This window comes from Odocoileus virginianus, chromosome 6 (genome assembly GCF_023699985.2).
Source record: "Odocoileus virginianus isolate 20LAN1187 ecotype Illinois chromosome 6, Ovbor_1.2, whole genome shotgun sequence".
Taxonomy (NCBI): Eukaryota; Metazoa; Chordata; class Mammalia; order Artiodactyla; family Cervidae; genus Odocoileus; species Odocoileus virginianus.
Window position 1 is genome coordinate 12578459 of NC_069679.1, and position 19586 is coordinate 12598044.

The 19586-nt window shown below is 37.0% G+C and overlaps 1 protein-coding gene across 3 annotated transcripts in view; it reads left to right on the forward strand.

The window, feature by feature from the left end:
* BBS4 (Bardet-Biedl syndrome 4) overlaps positions 1-19586 on the forward strand; it is a 48328-nt gene that overhangs the window by 1891 nt on the left and 26851 nt on the right. For 2 of the 3 annotated variants that reach the window (XM_020893831.2, XM_020893829.2), the window contains exon 2: positions 6206-6257. In XM_020893831.2, coding sequence (XP_020749490.1) covers positions 6206-6257 — 52 coding nt within the window. Of the gene's footprint in view, positions 1-6205; positions 6258-19034; positions 19093-19586 lie in introns of all 3 variants that reach the window. The other variant, XM_070468795.1, reaches the window with a different exon arrangement.

Genomic DNA, 19586 nt, shown 5'->3' on the forward strand with positions numbered 1-19586 from the left:
ACTGGTGTTCCTTGCAATACTGTTTATAGTGACAAAAAGCTGGAAACAGTGAATTCCCATTAGTAGGGTAATGGATGGCTTCTGATATTCCCATACTGAGGAATATTATGCAGCCATTAAAAAGAATGTCCAAATTATATATGTTGATGTGAAGGGGTTTCTGTGGTGTACATTTAAGTAAAAGCTAGTTGTGGAGTGGGGTGTTAAAGAAAATTCAGAGTAAATTTTCAAGATTGTATTGGCTTTATTCAGTGATATGGCATCCAGTCTAGGAGACAGAAAGGAGCTCTGAGTAGCTGTACGAAATAAAATACTTTAATAGGCAAAAGTGAGCAGGAACAAGGAAGTTATAGACAAAAAGAATGTTGGTTATGGCAAGGTGACTTTCCTTCAGGGGATGGCAGAGGTCTGTCAGTTATAATATATAACTAGTGCTGATCAGAGGACTCCTGATTGGTTTAAGATTCCATTTCTGGGAGAGCTAAAACTAAGTTTTGATTTGGTGACTTGGGGCTTAGCAAGCAAACATGACTCCATGTTGTGCCTGTTGTTAACAGGGATATATTGTGTGATGTTAATTTTGTGATGCAAAGAAAAAACATGTACATCTGTAGATACACATTTATAGAGGAGGAGAGAAGACGAAAAGACTTAAAATTCAGAATTTTGAACACATTTGTAAGGAAGAATCTAAGAATTCTGCAGCAAAGACCTTGAGGCTGAGAGACATCCCAGCAAAATGAAGTATAACTAGTCCAGTGTGGAACACACAGAAATTCTAATATGCTACCGAAACTACTGAGGATTATCACTTGTTCCTTAGGAGAATTGGGGACTGATATTTCTGCCTTATTTAAGAATATATAATAAATAGTTTAGAGAGCTTGACGAAACAAGTGAATAACTCTGGTGTCCTTGCTTTATACTTAAAAACATTTTTATAACTCCCTAATTCCTGGTGGGTTTTTTTGGGTGTATTTCTGTAAATACCCATCATTCTTCCTGTAAATTAGAAGATTAAACCTTTCAGAACAGAAAGCAAGAATTACTACTTGCTACTACTTGCTTAAATATAGTGCCTAGCATATATCAAATTATAGCATATATCATTTAACATGAATATTAGATGAATAAATGATCATAGAACTACTTGAAGAAAGAACCGAAAAAATGTAAGGAACTTACTATATATATCTCCCAGTTATGAATGAGATTGAGTGGGCTAAGAGAATCCTTTGTATTGCAGAATGTCCTGGAAGATCTTTTGAGACAGAGACTCATCAAAAAATTGTAATTTATTTTAATTCTACTTTGTGCAGAAAGAAGCACTGCTGACTAATGAAAGTGCTTTCTGATCATTTAAATCTCTTTAATTAATATGTTCCCCAAAGTTAAAAAAGTCCCAGGTAGATTAAAAAAATATGGGGTTCTTTAGCCAGCTTTGTTGAGGTATAATACACATACCATAAAATTTACCTATTTTAAGTGTACAGTTTGATCAGTTTTAGTAAATTTATATAGTTGCACAACTGCCACTACCATTCACTTATGTCCATCACTCCCGAAAGTTCCCTCAAGACCTAACTACAGGTATACTCCTAATGCCAGCACATGTCTAATCTGCTTTCTGACTGCACAGTTTTGCTTTTTCTACAATTTCATGTAGTGGAATTACTTAGCATGTAGTTTGAGGTTCATTCATATTGTATGTAACAGTAAAAGTTTGTTAACTTTTTATTTCTAAGCAGAATTGATGGATATTTAGATTGTTTCCTGTTTTTGGCTATTTGAATAATGTCACGATGATTATTGGCATACAAGTCTTTGCATGCCTGTGTTTTCATTTCTCTAGGAGAGTAATTGCTATGTTATATGGTAAGTTTATGCTTTAAAAAGAAACAAAACCTAAAACTGTTTCCTTAAGTGGCTAAACTATACCGTTTAACATTTCTGTGAGCAGTGTATGAGGAATTCAGTTTTTTCACATCCTTGGTTAACACTTGGTATTGTCAGCCTTTTTGAATTTAGCTCATCTAGTGGATATGTAGTAGTGGTTATTGTGATTTAATTTGTATTTCCCTAATGAATAATGGTATTGAATACTTTTTATGTGCTTGTTCATCCATGTCTTTTTAAAGTATCTCTACAAGTCTTTTGCCCATTTAAAAATGAATTGTTTCTTTTATTAAGATTTCTGTTTGTTCTATCAAGATGATAAAACAGCTAAAAGAACAAATTATAAATTCTTTTTTATTTTGAGGTGGTTTTTTTTTGGTTGTTATAAAAGAATAAAAGGTTATTAAAAGTTTTAAAGAGCAGTCTTGTTGATCTTTGAACACCATGGGGATTAGGGGCACTTATTCTCTGCACAGTTGAAAATCTAATTTACAGTGGCTCTGTCTATCCCTAGCTCCCTTGCATCTGTGGACTTAACCAGTCTTGGGATATATTTATATTTTTACTACTGAAATATACTTAATATTTCTACTATAAATATTCAATATATAAAAATATTAAGTATTTAATATATAAATTATACACAAATTTAAATATTAAATTTAATATTGTTACTATTGAAAAAATCTGTATATAAGTGGACCCTGAGAATTCAAACCCTTGTTGTTTGTCACCTCTATAATGGAAACTTGTACTCATACTTCACGTGTTAAGAAATGAGTCATTAAAAACAAACTTACCTAAATGTCTCTTCCTTACTGCATTTTCCTCTTTTTCTAATCAGAAATGATCTCGTTCCTTAATTTTACATTAATTATTCTTTGGTTTTCATTATAGCTTTTATCATACTTAATATCCTTAAACAATATATTGATTTTTTAAAAAATTAATGTTTTTTCATTTTTTACAGCTATGAGATATCTTATTATAGGGAAATGCTACCATTTGTCCATTCTGTTAGATAGAGATTTGAGTTATTTCTGATTTTTTTCCAGTTTTATTGCAGTATAATTGACAAATAAAATTGTTACATATTTATAATATACAACGTGATGATTATACACACACACACACACATACACACACACACAGTGAAAGGATTCCCATAACTGAGTTAATTAACACACCCATCACCTGTTTTGTATATGAAGACAGTTAAATTCTATTCTCTTGGCAAATTTCAGTTATTCAATACAGTGTTATTGAATATAGTCACCATGTTATACGTTAGATCCTTAGACCATATTCATCCTATAACACCTGGCAAGCACTTTTTTAGTTTCTGTTTCCGTGAGTTCAGTGTTTGTTTTTTTTTCCCTTCTGGTTTTTAATTAAAAAAAAAAAGAATGCTGCTGTGAACAGGGCCAGGACTAGAGTAAGGCAACTGAAGTACTAAGGGTGCAGAATTTAGTAGTATCTCAGACCTGGCTATGAACACTTTTATATCTGTATCCTGATCTAAGAGTTTCCCCCAGGGTATTCCTCGAAATGGATTGATTGCTGGTTTATGGGCTACATACATCTTTAACTTTATAGCTTATGGGAAATTTTGAGATGATTGTAGCTATTTATGCTTCTACCATCAGTTCCCATTGCTCACATCCTTGTTATTGTTAGAGCTTTAAATTTTGTCAACATGGTGGATATGAAATCTTAAATGATAGTAATTTACATTTCCCTGATTATTAATTAGTATTGTTGGTTGTCTCCGTTTCCTTTTCTCTGCAATGCCTAGTTATTGTGTTTTATTTAATTTTCTACCTCAATATTTGCTTTTCTTACTGACTTGTAATACTTACAGTTACTGGCTGTTGTCTTTTTTGGCTTTGTTTTGTATTGTATATATCTTCCCTCAGTCTTCAGTCTTCACTTCCTTTTTGGAACAGAAGTTATTTTTTGGCTGTGCTGCGCAGCTCAAGAGGTCTTATTTAGTTCCCTGACAGGGGTTGAACCCGAGGCCACAGCACTGAAAGCGCCAAGTCCTAACCACTGGACTACCAGAGAAGTCCCCAGAAGTTATTAATTGCAATGTAGTTGAATGTTTCTGTCTTTTCTTAATTGGTTTGTGCTTTTATATCTTGTTGAAAACTTCCCTACCCTATGTATTTTTTAAAGGCTTTAAAATTTGCCCTTTCCATTATTAGTTTTCAATCTATTTTAATTTGTTTTCGTTTTCCCAGTGAAGCTTTTTTCTTGAAGTCTGCTTTGTCTAAATGTTAATATTGCTACTTTTCCTTTTTGCTTCTGTATTCCTGGTGTATCTGTTCTCCCTTTTACTTTGTTTTCCTTTGCCCTTTTATTTTAGATGTTTCTTTATACAGATAGCATATATCTAGATTTTTAAAAAAAGCATTCTGGCAATCTGTCTTTTAGCTAGAGAATTTCATTTTTTTCTCCTTCTATTCTGACTTTCATCTTCCTTAAGAGAGTACTCAGATTTTTAAAATAATATGTATTTAACTGAAAGTTCATACTTAAACCTGAATAATACAGGGATCATCAAATGTTTTATTACCCGTTGCTTTCTGCCAGTTATGCCATTGTTCAGTTTTTTAGTTCTTGTATTTCTCAATTCAGCCCCACAAATTATACTTTTTGTTTTATTCAGTAAGTAGATGCTTATACTTCCATATTTTACTAGTTCCTTTAGTTGTTCTACTCCTTGCCTCTGAGATTATTTTCCTTTTTCCTAATGTATGTTCGTTAGAACTTATTTAGGAATTCTAAAAACTCACATTTTTCTGAAAGACTTTTAAATTTTGCCGTTGTTCTTGAATGTTAGTTTTGATTGGTGTAAGAGTTCAGATTGGGAATTGACAAACTGTATAAGGGGACAGTTGTAAATATTCTGAGCTTCATGGGCCATGTATTCTCTGTCACAAGTCAGTCAGTTATGCACATATAGTGGAGATCATCCATAGGCAATATGTAAACATGTGAGTGTAACTGTTCTGATAACATTTTTGTTCTAGACACTGAAGTTTGATTTTTATATAATTTTCATGTGTTCTCAAATATTAAAAAAATTTTTAATATGTAAAATGTATAAGTCATTCTTAGCTTGCAGGCCACAGAGCATAGGCTGGATTTGACCTGTGAACCATAGTTTGCTGATCTCATGTCTAGGTTAATATTCACTTTACTTAGTATTTTACTCTTGGGTAAGGTACATTAGTACCTAGTTATTCTAATTATTCTTAGAATGTCAATGATATTATCTTCTGTTTTTAATTGTTGAGAAGTCAGCTGTCAGTCTAATTGTCGTTTTGTTGCAGATAATCTGGTGATACATTTTTTCCTTTGGCTGGTTTTAAGAACTTATTGTCACTGCCGAGGTCCTATGATGTATCTAAGTGTGGATTTATTTTAATTTAACTTGGTTAGAATTGGTTGAGCATCCAGAATCTAAAGATTAGTTTGTCTCATTACCTCTGGAAATTTTCAGCCATTATTTTTGCTTATATACAACATACATGCATGCTAAGTCGTTTCAGTCATGTCGGACTCTGTGTGACCCTCTGGACTGCAGCCTGCCAGGCTCCTCTGTCCATGGGATTCTCCAGACAAGAATACTGGAGTGGGTGGCCATGCCCTCCTCCAGGGATTCTTCCTGACCCAGATTGAGCCTGCATCTCTTACTTATACCCTGCATTGGCAGGCACATTCTTTACCACTAGTGCCACCTGGGAAGCTTCTTATACACAACATGGGAGGCAGATTAAAAAAAAAAAAATCATTTGAAGATTTTCTGCCAAGTTATAGTATAGAATAGTGTGCCTATGATATTAAATAATGACTCTTTAAAAATACTCCATCCTAGAATTGAGTGCTAGATCATCTCTGTGTAGATGACCTTATAAGCTTCCTCTTATCAAAATTGTCACTTTTTTGGTTTGGGTGCTAAGCAGTATAGCATTAAGTATAATACTAATATGTTTTATAATACTAATATGTCTACAAACTTAGCACATTTATTTATATACTTTATATCATACATTACAGTTCCATATAATAAATGCACATTGTAAGTATATATAATAAATATGCATTATGCATTATTAATAGTTGGGACAGCAAAAGTACAACTTGACATTTGGTTTTTAAACCACATTCAAAATAATTCTTTGTACTTTTATGCAGTTAACGGATTACTTGCATGATTGGAGAGCTGATGATGATTTTTATTTGAATGCTTCTTTAAGCTAGCCAGATTTATGTTGGTGCTTTAACATAGGCTTCTTCATTTCAGAGAACTCAGGTTCCTGCGTCTGCTGAATCTCAAAAATCCCGGCTGAAAAAAGGTCTGTATATAATTTCATTGCATCTGTATATTTGCACAGATTTCTCTGTCTTATTGATTCTTCTATTCTGCCATATCTAGCTTTCATTTTGTGCAGTTGTTAGATATTAGGGGATTGATTTTACCTAAAAGTATGTTTAAGTGGAGTTTTATTTTAATGTATAAATGTGTACTAACTTTCTACTTGTGGAAAAACCACTATAAATTTCCTATAGTACAGATCAGGCCTCAAATAATCTCATGTATATGTGTGTTGAATAAGTGTGAGGTTTTATAAAAAGTCTGGGAAGCCTAACTTGGTGAGGACTCAGCGCTTTCACTGCCAGAGGCCCAGGTTAGATCTCTGATCAGGGAAGTAAGATGCTGTGAGGTGCAGCAAAAAATAAAATTAATTAAAAAAATCCAACAGAGGTATGTATTATATAGAGGAATAAGATTTCTTCATTTGTTAACCTAGGAAGTCTTAGGAGGGTTTGCATCAAGTTTGTTAGTGATTATACTGGATGTTCTTCCATGTTCACCCAGTTCTAAAGGACTGGGTGTCTTATCTACTTCCTAGGCATTAAAAAATACCTGAACTTTTTGTTTAGCAGGAGAGACCATCTGTTTTATTGTTTATTCATTTATTTATTATCTGCTAGATGAGGAAACATGTAAGGGGTGTGAGTTGCCCAGGGTCTTGTGTGTTGCTCTTGTTTGCATACCCGAGTTATGGTAACCAGGGTATATGCCATTCTGCAGCGTGAGTTCTCCTGTTGTTTGCTAAGAGTTTTGATTTTATTAATAAAGTGTTTATTTGGGGCATTTCTGTTATTCTGTTATTCTTTGAAATTATAATACAAGTTGTTGGAAAATACTTTCAGGAATTTATTTTCAAAGGGTTTTTTTTTTTTTTTTTTAGGAAAACAGCTTTCATTGAAAGAACAGTATGTCTACAATGTAGATTATTTGTGAAATTTAGATGAATTCTGCCAGTGTCTAACACCATTGCGATTTTTTTTATTTTTTATTTATTTATTTTTTTTCAGGATGAATTGTTTTTTTTTTTTCCATTTATTTTTATTAGTTGGAGGCTAATTACTTTACATCATTACAGTAGTTTTTGTTATACATTGAAATGAATTAGCCATGGATTTACATGTATTCCCCATCCCAGTCCCCACTCCCATCTCCCTCTCCACCCGATCCCTCTGGGTCTTCCCAGTGCACCAGCCCCGAGCACTTGTCTCATGTACCCAACCTGGGCTGGTTATCTGTTTCACCCTAGATAATATACATGTTTCGATGCTGTTCTCTTGAAACATCCCACCCTTGCCTTCTCCCAGAGTCCACAAGTCTGTTCTATACATCTGAGTCTCTTTTTCTGTTTTGCATATAGGGTTATCGTTACCATCTTTCTAAAGTCCATATATATGTGTTAGTATACTGTAATGGTCTTTATCTTTCTGGCTTACTTCGCTCTGTATAATGGGCTCTGGTTTCATCCATCTCATTAGAACTGATTCAAATGAATTCTTTTTAATGGCTGAGTAATATTCCATGGTGTGTATGTACCACAGCTTCCTCATCCATTCGTCTGCTGATGGGCATCTGGGTTGCTTCCATGTCCTGGCTATTATAAACAGTGCTGCGATGAACATTGGGGTGCATGTGTCTCTTTCAGATCTGGTTTCCTTGGTGTGTATGCCCAGAAGTGGGATTGCTGGGTCATATGGCAGTTCTATTTCCAGCTTTTTAAGAAATCTCCACACTGTTTTCCATAGTGGCTGTACTAATTTGCATTCCCACCCACAGTGTAAGAGGGTTCCCTTTTCTCCACACCCTCTCCAGCATTTATTGCTTGTAGACTTTTGGATAGCAGCCATCCTGACTGGCGTGTATTGGTACCTCATTGTGGTTTTGATTTGCATTTCTCTGATAATGAGTGATGTTGAGCATCTTTTCATGTGTTTGTTAGCCATCTGTATGTCTTCCTTGGAGAAATGTCTGTTGAGTTCTTTGGCCCACTTTTTGATTGGGTCATTTATTTTTCTGGAGTTGAGCTGGAGGAGTTGCTTGTATATTTTTGAGATTAATCCTTTGTCTGTTGCTTCGTTTGCTATTATTTTCTCCCAATCTGAGGGCTGTCTTTTCACCTTGCTTATAGTTTCCTTTGTTGTGCAAAAGCTTTTAAGTTTCATTAGGTCCCATTTGTTTATTTTTGCTTTTGTTTCTAAAATTCTGGGATGTGGGTCATAGAGGATCCTGCTGTGATTTATGTCGGAGAGTGTTTTGCCTATGTTCTCCTCTAGGAGTTTGATAGTTTCTGGTCTTACATTTAGATCTCTAATCCATTTTGAGTTTATTTTTGTGTATGGTGTTAGAAAGTGTTCTAGTTTCATTCTTTTACAGGTGGTTGACCAGTTTTCCCAGCACCACTTGTTAAAGAGGTTGTCTTTTTTCCGTTGTATATCCTTGCCTCCTTTGTCGAAGATAAGGTGACCATAGGTTCGTGGATTTATCTCTGGGCTTTCTATTCTGTTCCATTGATCTATATTTCTGTCTTTGTGCCAGTACCATACTGTCTTGATGACTGTGGCTTTGTAGTATAGTCTGAAGTCAGGCAGGTTGATTCCTCCAGTTCCATTCTTCTTTCTCAAGATTGCTTTGGCTATTCAAGGTTTTTTGTATTTCCATACAAATTGTGAAATTATTTGTTCTAGTTCTGTGAAAAATACTGTTGGTAGTTTGATAGGGATTGCATTGAATCTATAGATTGCTTTGGGTAGTATAGCCATTTTGACAATATTGATTCTTCCAATCCATGAACACGGTATATTTCTCCATCTGTTTGTGTCCTCTTTGATTTCTTTCATCAGTGATTTATAGTTTTCTATTTATAGGTCTTTTGTTTCTTTAGGTAGATATACTCCTAAGTATTTTATTCTTTTTGTTGCAATGGTGAATGGTATTGTTTCCTTAATTTCTCTTTCTGTTTTCTCATTGTTAGTGTATAGGAATGCAAGAGATTTCTGTGTGTTAATTTTACATCCTACAACTTTACTATATTTGTTGATTAGCTCTAGTAATTTTCTGGTAGAGTCTTTAGGGTTTTCTATGTAGAGGATCATGTTATCTGCAAACAGAGAAAGAGACATGTGCACCCCAATGTTCATCGCAGCACTGTTTATAATAGCCAGGACATGGAAGCAACCTAGTTGCCCATCAGCAGATGAATGGATGAGGAAGCTGTGGTACATATACACCATGGAATATTACTCAGCCATTAAAAAGAATTCATTTGAATCAGTTCTAATGAGATGGATGAAACTGGAGCCCGTTATACAGAGCGAAGTAAGCCAGAAAGATAAAGACCATTACAGTATACTAACACATATATATGGAATTTAGAAAGATGGTAACGATAACCCTATATGCAAAACAGAAAAAGAGACACAGATGTATAGAACAGACTTTTGGACTCTGTGGGAGAAGGCAAGGGTGGGATGTTTCAAGAGAACAGCATCGAAACATGTATATTATCTAGGGTGAAACAGATCACCAGCCCAGGTTGGATGCATGAGACAAGTGCTCGGGCCTGGTGCACTGGGAAGACCCAGAGGGATCGGGTGGAGAGGGAGGTGGGAGTGGGGACTGGGATGGGGAATACATGTAAATCCATGGCTAATTCATGTCAATGTATGACAAAAACCACTACAATATTGTAAAGTAATTAGCCTCCAACTAATAAAAATAAATGAAAAAAAAAATAAAACCACTGTGTGTGACAATTGATAATAAAATCCCTGTGTCATGTTAAAAAAAAATATAGATAGATGAGTCACTTTGCTGTATAGTAGACATTAGCATTGTAAATCAACTATATTTCAATAAGAGGCTTCCCAGATGGCACAGTGGTAAAGAATCTGCCTGCCAATGCAGGAGATGCAAGAGAAGTGGATTTGATCCCCTGGTCAGGAAGATCCCTTGGAGTAGGAACTGGCAGCCCACTCCAGTACTCTTGCCTGGAAAATTCCATGGACAGAGGAGCCTGGTAGGCTACAGTCCATGAGGTTGCAAAGAGTCAGACATAACCGAGCACACATACATACTTCAATGAAATTTTAAAAATCCTTAAATATCTTTTTAATCTCTAGTTTAGATTTTATCAATCTTGGTACTATTGACTTTTTGGTCAAGATAATTGTTTGTTGGGGGAGCTGTCCTGTATATTGCAAGATGGTAACTGCATTCTTCATCTCTGCTTAGTAGATGTTAGTAGCACCCAGTTGTGACAACCAGAAATGCCTCCAGATATTGCCAGATGTTCCCTAGGGTACAAAATTGTTCCTGATTGAGAACCACTGCTATAGTTAAAGAGTATGATACTTCAGTAGAAGGTAGAATATAGGAAGTTGGTAAGTTTAACATGGGGACTTACACATAAGTTGAATTAACAGGCAGAGGAACTTTATTTGAACAAGCAGCAGCCATGGCATTTTAACTGAGAAGTTCTGAGTCTGGGTTTGGATGTTGTCTCCCACACCCTTCCCTCCTCAGCTTGAGAGGCCAATATCCTAGCTTCACTCCAGTCTTAACCGGTAGTGAGTGCCAGCTCACTGGAGGAGATAAACAGTTTTCTATTTGGCATTCTTGTCTAAATATATTAGGACTTTTTCAGGAACAAGCAACTTATTTGGAATTGTTTACAGAACTACTTGATGGTTCTGAGAAAAAAATATCCTACATGGGGCTACACCCTCTTCATTTTCCTCCCATGCTATGACTTCAGATAACTCAGAAAACTTTCTTTTGGCTTTCAGTTGAGGTGAGTTAATTGATTTACTTCATGGGCTTATTTCCTTCCTTAAAGGAGTCTTCATTGAAGACCTTGCCCATTTTGGAGTGGCTGCATAGCCTAGGATGAATTTAATTTACAGTCTGAGACAATCTATTTACTTGGTGAGAAACTTGGTCTCAGCTTGTGGTTTGCTTTTAAAATATCTTTTAATAAATGAAGTTTTAAGAAATTGTGGCAAAACATACATAAAATTTACTTCTTTAATCATTTAAAAGTACAGTGCAGTGGCATCAGTGGCATTCACCATGTTGTGCAACCATCACCATCATCTATTTTCAAAACTTTTTTAGGACCCTAAACAAATTCTCTAACCATTAAATATAAACTCTCCATTTCCCCTCACCTCTAGCCCCTGGTATCCTCTATTCTATTGGGTTGGCCAGAAAGTTCCTCTGGTTTTTTACATTTTTCATTTTCACTGAGAACTTTAACGTATTCACTGTTTTGTTCCACTATCTTCTGCCATTTTTCAGGCAACTTCATAATTTCATCTTCCCAAAACTTTTTATCTTTTTGAGCAAAGAACTGTTCCAGGTACCTTTTACAGTCTTCCAGGGAATTGAAATTTTTTCCATTGAGAAACTTCTGTAAAGACAGAAATAAATGGAAATCCAAAGGTGCAATGCCTGGTGAATATGGCGGATGATTCAGAACTTCTCAGCCAAGACGTGACAGTTTTTGCCTGGTTATCAAAGAAACATACTGGAGAAGGCAATGGCAACCCACTCCAGTACTCTTGCCTGGAAAATCCCATGGATGGAGGAGCCTGGTAGGCTGCAGTCCATGGGTCACGAAGAGTCAGACATGACTGAGCGACTTCACTTTCACTTTTCACTTTCATGCATTGGAGAAGGAAATGGCAACCCACTCCAGTGTTCTTGCCTGGAGAATCCCAGGGACAGAGGAGCCTGGTGGGCTGCCATCTATGGGGTTGCACAGAGTCGGACACAACTGAGGCGACTTAGCAGCAGCAGCAAAGAAACATACAGTCTTGCTTTATCCTGATGGAAGATTATGCATTTTCTAGGGATTAATTCTTTAGACCCTTCACTAAGTGCTGCCTTCATTTGATCTAATTGGGAACAGTACTTGTTGGAATTCATCATTTGGTTTTCCGGAAGGAGCTTATAAATAGAGGACTTGCTTCCAGTTCCACCATACAACATATCACCTTCTTTGGATGAAGACTGGCCTTTGGTCTGGTTGTTGGTGGTCGATTGCACTTGCCCCATGATCTTCCATTCCACGTTATTCTACAGTATCCACTTTTTGTTGCTTGTCACATTTGTTTTAAAAATGGAAAGTTTTCATTATGTTTAAGTAGAGAATCACAAATGGAAATAGAGTCAAGAAGGTTTTTTTCACTTAACTTATGGGGAACCCAAGCATCAAAGTGATTAACATAGCCAAGTTGGTGCAAACGATTTTCATTGCTTGACATAGATATTTTGAGTATGTCAGCCATCTCCTACGTGGTATAGATATGATTGTTCTCAATGTCTTGATTTGATCACTGTCAATTTCAATTGGTATATCCAACTGAGCATCATCTGTCGAGAAATCTACATCATGAAACTTTGCATCTTCTTCATACACTGCACGAACCTTTTTTTTTGCGTCTCAGTTGTGTGTACCTTTCTTGAAGTAATAAGGCATAATCTGCCAAAAATGTTGCCTTTTTTCTTCCATCTTTAGTATTAAAGTGGCTACAGAAAAATTCACCAATTTTGATAAATTTTTAAAAAATACACACTGATATGACAGTTGTCACAATAGAATCTAACAAAATTGTTTTGAATGATGTTAAAGACAACTAAGTGCAACTAGAGCCATCATACAGAAAAAAGCAAATGAACTTTTCAAGCCAACCCAATACTGTCTCTATTAATTTGCATATTCTCAATTTTGTACATCTTGTTGTTTCTGACTTTTTTCACTTAGCGTATTTTCAAGGTTCATCTGTGTTATAGCATGTTGAACAGAATTTCATTACTTTTTAAGGCTAAATAATATTCTGTTGTTTGTACATACAGTAAATATTTTGTATATCCAGTTATCTGTTGATGGACTTATAGGTTGTTTCTGCCTTTTCACTATTGTCAGTATCACTGCCATGAATGTTGATGTATAAATAAATACGTTTGAGTACCTACATTTTTTTCTGTTTTTTATAGGACTTCAGCTTTTTATTAAATATGTTACATAAGAGATTTAGTAAAAAAACTCATGTTGTCGTTGGACTCCTCTTGTTCTTTCTCTGCCTTCCACTTCTCAACTGGAGAGCAATGGTGGAGGGGCGGGACTTCCTGGTAGGGCAGATCCATCAGCCCCCACATTGCAGATGAGGCTTCCCGTGTTGACAGTGCTGGAGCCTTTGCAAACTGGCCCTGCCAGAAGTGTTCAGCATTTCTGTTGGCTGTTTTAATGAAAACATTGATCTGTCCTCTGTGAATGAATGTCACCTCACTGTGGTGTGGGATGAGGCCCGTAGATGATGAAAGTGCTCAGTTGGTGGCTGCCCACCTCACTGCTATTCAGGGCCTCACCTCAGTGTGGCCTTAACTTCCTTGGAATCCTTTTAGCACCACTGTAGAAAGGGGCTCCCTGCTTTCAGCTCTTTTGGGTATATACTCCGAAGTGGAATTACTGGCTCCACTTAATGACGTAGTTTTGTTTGATTTTTTTGAGAAATAGTGTTAACTTTTAATTTAAATAGAAGGTACTATGTACATCTTATTTTTCCCCAATGATAGTAAAATCTACAAATTTTAAGTGCCTAGTTTTTGAATTTTGACAAATAACATATGTAGTCCACCTGCTGCTAAGTCACTTCAGTCGTGTCCGACTCTGTGCGACCCCATCCCTGGGATTCTCCAGGCAAGAACACTGGAGTGGGTTGCCATTTCCTTCTCCAATGCATAAAAGTGAAAAGTGAAAGTGAAGTCGCTCAGTCATGTCTGACTCTTCGTGACCCCACGGACTGCAGCCTACCAGGCTCCTCCATCCATGGGATTTTCCAGGCAAGAGTACTGGAGTTGGGTGCCATTGCCTTCTCCAAGTAATCACCTAGGACGAGTTAAAAATTTTTATCACCCAGAAAGTTTCTTCCTGCCTTTTCCCAATCAGCCCTTCCTTCCGTTCCCTAGAGGGAACCATTGTTCTGACTTCTGTCCCTGAAAGTAAATTTTGTCTGTCTGTGCTTGAACTTCTTGTCATGAAGTCATACAGCAATGCATCTTTTGATGATCAGTTTTTTTTTCTTTTACAGCCCAGAGTTTTATTTGGCAAGCAAAGGATAGTACACCCTCGAGCTGTGAGAGTGGGCCGACCGCAAAGGAGAGGCCTCAATCCGTCTTGCCTCCTCTTTTTATACATTTTGTCTTCTCCCCGCTGAGCCTGCTCTGTGCAAATTGGGCTAGCCAGGAAGGGGGTGTGTTTGTTTCACCTGAAGTTCGCACTCCTATCCGTGGATTTTCTTTTGTTCCATTGTTCCATTTTAGGAGGGTTTTCCCTTTCTTTGTCTTTTAACCACCGCTTTTTGGACCCTTTTTTTGATCAGAAGTTTTAATTTTGATGAAGGGTGATTTATTAATTTTTTTCCTTTATGGTTAATGCTTTTTGTGTCCTGCCTAGGAGGTCTTGACCCTTACCCTCAGACTGAGTTGTGTGTCCCCACCTCTTCTGCATTGGTATTGCAGAAATTAATCTTTTTGGTTGAGGGGGTGTTTAATTTGATTCTTGACACTTTTTTATCAACATATACCATATATACAGAAAAGTGCATGTTATAATTGTACAGCTTATTACATTTTTACAAAGTGAATGTATTCATGTACTCACCATCTTTTTTTTAAACATAAACCCAATGTATTTATTTTTAATTCATTGATTATTTTATTTTTGGCTGCATTGGATCGTCATTGCTTGGTGCAGGCTTTCTCTGGTTGAGGGGAGCTGTTCTTCTTGTGGTGTGTGGGCTTCTCATTGCAGTGATTTCTCTTATTGTGGAACTCCAGCTCTAGGGCGAGCGGGCTCAATAGTTATAGCACACAGACTTAGTTGCTCCACCACATGTGGAATCTTCCTGGACTAGGGATGGAATCTGTGTCCTCTGTAATGCCAGGCGGATTCTCATCCACTGTGTCACCAAGGAAGTCCATGCTCTCACCATCTTGATTAAATTATGGAACATCATCAACATCTCAGAGGCCTCCCTAATGCGCCCTACCAGTCATTAACTACTCCTCAGATTAGTTACTTAGGTGTTTAACTTCTACCTTGTAGAAAGGGTTTTACCTACTTTGAACTTGATATAAGTAGATGGAGTCATTCAGTGTATACATTTCAGTATCTGACTTCCTTGCTCAAAATTATCTTTGTGGTATTCATGTATCTTGTTGCATGCAGTAATAGCTGTTTTTTCCATTATAACATAGTATTACATTATGGGGTGATACCCCCAGTTTATTCATTTTACTTGGAGTGAACATTTGGGATACTGTCATTTTGAGATGTTATGCATAATGGCATCCTTAAAGTGTATGTTTTTTGGGTACACTTATGTACCTAGTAGCAGGATTGCTGGGTCACTAGGAAGAATGGATTTAAGTTCGGTAGATATGAGCAAAGTTTCCAAATACGTTTAACATAATCCCCTTTGTGTATGTGTGCACTTTCCCATACGCTTAATTATGCATAGAAATTCCTTAGAAAATAACTCAATTTCTAGTGAGGAGGAGGAATGGACAGAGCCTAATACTCTCTCTGTCCTTTCAGTTTTATTTTTACTGTATGTATTTTTTTTAATTGAAAATCTTGCTACCATAATATGTCAAAAGTCCTGTTCTGCTTTTTTTGGTTATAGGAAAACTTTGATATCATTATTAATTTGTGTTGCTAATTACTCATTTAACCACACCAAGTTTCATCCCAATTATAAAGGACTTTCCAGTTTTAAAATGTGTAAAGTTGGAAAGTTCTTTACAATCGGGACAGAAACTTGGTGTGGTTAAATGAGTCATTTGGAGGCCTGGGATATAGCCCTGCCTCTTCCATTAATAAGCTCTTGAATATAGGCAAATCACTTAACCTCTGAAATCTTAATCTCCTCATTTGTGAATAGTCCCAAAATTGTATGACTCACTAGCCTCATGGGAACATTTGGTGGAATAATAAGGGAGAAAACACTGTGCTATAGATATATGTATATATATAAATTAGTTCAGTTCAGTTGCTCAGTCATGTCTGACTCTTTTCGGCCCCATGAACCACAGCACGCCAGGCCTCCCTGTCCATCACCAACCCCCGGATTCCACCCAAACCCATGTCCATCGAGTCAGTGATGCCATCCAACCGTCTCATCCTCTGTCATCCTCTCCTCCTCCTGCCCTCAATCCCTCCCAGTATCAGGGTCTTTTCAAATGAGTCAGCTCTTCGCATCGGGTGGCCAAAGTATTGGAGTTTCAGCTTCAACATCAGTCCTTCCAGTGAACTCCCAGGACTGATCTCCTTTAGGATGGACTGGTTGGATCTCCTTGCAGTCCAAGGGACTCTCAAGAGTCTTCTCCAACACCACAGTTCAAAAGCATCAGTTTTTCGGCGCTCAGCTTTCTTTATAGTCCAACTTTCACATCCCTACATGACCACTGGAAAAACCATAGCCTTGACTAGATGGACCTTTGTTTAATGTTCATATTATTATAGATATAAGTAAACCATATAAATGTATCTTACATAAATATGGGGAATTAAGTTTTGATTTTAGAAAGGAAGATAGTTTAAAATAATCTAGGGTATGCAGTAAGGGCTTCCTCAGTGGTGCAGTGGTAAAGGATCTACCCACAATGCAGAAGATGCAGGTTTGATCCCTGGGTTGGGAAGATCCCATGGAGGAGGAAATGGCAAGCCATTCCAGTATTGCCTGTGAAATTCCATGGACAGAGGAGCCTGGAGGGTTATAGTCCATGGGATCAAAAAGATTCGGACACAACTAAGCACACATGCACACAGAGTATGTAGTAAAACCATAATCTATATGAATTTTTCCTTTCTTCCTCATCCCATTTTAAGTTCATGAGAGGCAAACCTGTTGGATAGGTAGTGGTTTAATTTTTTTTTTTATAAAGCTATCTTCTAGCACATATCCTTGGGTGACTGCTGAGTCAGTCTAGTTTCTGCCTTCTTAATCATCATTTATATTCCTGAGCAGAGTTGGTATTTCTGCTGATCCTGGACCTGTTTGCCCTCAGATCCATTCCTCACCCTTCCCTTCGCTGCTGAGTATTGTGAGGAGCACACCCTTATGGGCTTCATTCCTTCTCAGACTCTGGTGTTAGCACAGTTTCTGGCTGGATTAGTGAGGGGTACTGTCAGGAGATTTGGAGGGTGGGAGGAAGGAGAAGACAGGGCTTTCCTTTCTCTCTCTCTGCTTTGGGAAGTTGGAGGAGTAGGGTGGTTTCTGAAGTGTCTCTTGTTGCTTCTGCCAGTCAGGCCATATGCTTTCAGCTTCTTCCAGGTAACCTCAGCCTTAGATACTGGTAGCAATACATTCCCTCCATTTTTCCCCTCAGTTCAGAGGTGGTAGTGACTTATTCCCTTGCTAACCTCTGATTTGCATCACTATTCCTGTTGGTTCTCTTTTCTTCCCTCACCTTCTGTTTTAAATCCTAAAGTAGTTTCTGTTTCCTCCTTAGATCCTGTCTGATACAGAGCTCAAATTGATATAACAAAAATGCCTTCCATTTTTCAAGATTTGTTATTTCTTTTGATGTCCCCAGATGTCTACTGAGGTAGAAAAGTATTATAGTTCCTATTTTAATATGAGGAAATTAACATTTATTGAATAACCACTTTCAGATTTTTCATAATTTTCTACAGTGAAAATTATAGGGGGAGAAATGGAGGCCCAGAGACTTAAATTATTTGCTCTGAGTCCCACCACAGTCTCTTACTGATTGAAGATTGGACTTCTACATGTAAAAATCCTATGTGCTATGTGTCTTCTCCTTAACGAGATCTGTTTCCAAAGAAGTGTTCATTTATAATGTCCTTAGAAAAACCTTAGTCATTTTAGAAAATTTTTTAATTAAAGATTCAAAGCACAATAATTTTCTGCTCAGCATCCCCGATGCTGGCAGAAGGAACAGGGGGCAACAGAGGATGAGCTGGTTGGATGGCATCATCAACTCAGTGTACATGAGTTTGAGCAAACTCCCAAGAGATAGTGAAGGACAGGGAATCCTGGTATACTGCTGTACATGAGATTGCAGAGTCGGATGCGAATTAGTAACTAAACAACAACATTTGTATATCCAGGATGCTGTTCACTACCATTAATCAATTTAAAAGTTTTGAATTTTGGTTATTTTTATGAGAATAAAAATACAATAGGGCAAATTATAGGGAAGAATTCTTGTGATGTCATGTTTGTTTGGTTATGTAATTGTTTAAGATGTGTCTGGTGCATTCTTAAACAGAAGAAAGAAAGAGACATCACAAAAGAATGAAATGGGGACAGGAGAAGAGAAGGGCAAGGGAATGTTGTTGCCAGGTCACCAGCCTTCCACCCCCACTGCCTTGGTGAGGGTGGGGAGCCGTGTGGGAGCTGGGGATGTGAATCAGGTCTTTTTACAGTCACCTGAAAGGCTTTACCTTGTCTTGATAAAAAATGGGAGGGGGCAGTGTGCTGAGTGAGATCTTTTGTACAAACAGCTGAAAGACTTACCGTGTCATTATCTCATCAGCTCATTACCTGACCTCCATGGTAATATAGACTCCTAAATTTAGTGTAGCATGGGAGATGACTACCTTGCTCTGCTATAAAATAAAGGAGGAGGCTCTATTTTGCACTTAAATGTCTTATTGTTTTTAGGATCTATTAAATAGGTAATTCTCATAATACTTGCGAAAGCATGTATGAACCAATATCCCTGTTTGTAGGGGGAATCTGACTGAGCAATGATCTGGAGTACAAGAAATTCAGCTTATACATTTACAGGTAAAATTCTAACTAAATTCAGGATTCATGAGGATTTCTGTGGTATCTAGATTTTCCTCATCTTCAAAACTGACTAATAATAATGATGATAAAAATAACATCAACAGCTAGCACTTCTTTAGGGCTTACTGTGTACCAGACAGTACTCGAATCTCTTCATATGTATTGTCATTCAGTCCTCACAACTCTGTGGGGATATTTTATCCCCTGATCCTTCTGTTTTAAGTGTGAGAGAAATATCACTAATAATGGGTATCTTATTATCATCTCTCCCTTCTGCTAGCACTCTCTTACCAGCCCCCAACTCTGCCCTGATTACAGGCTCCCCATAAGCTTATAATCAGTTTTGTTCACTTTTGTATCCTCATTGCCTAGAACAGTGCCTGGCATGTGGTTGGTACTCAGTGAGTATTTGTTGAATGAATGAGTTTTTATAGATGAGGAAACTAAGTTTTCCAAGATTACACAGTAATAGGACAATATGTGGTATGGTA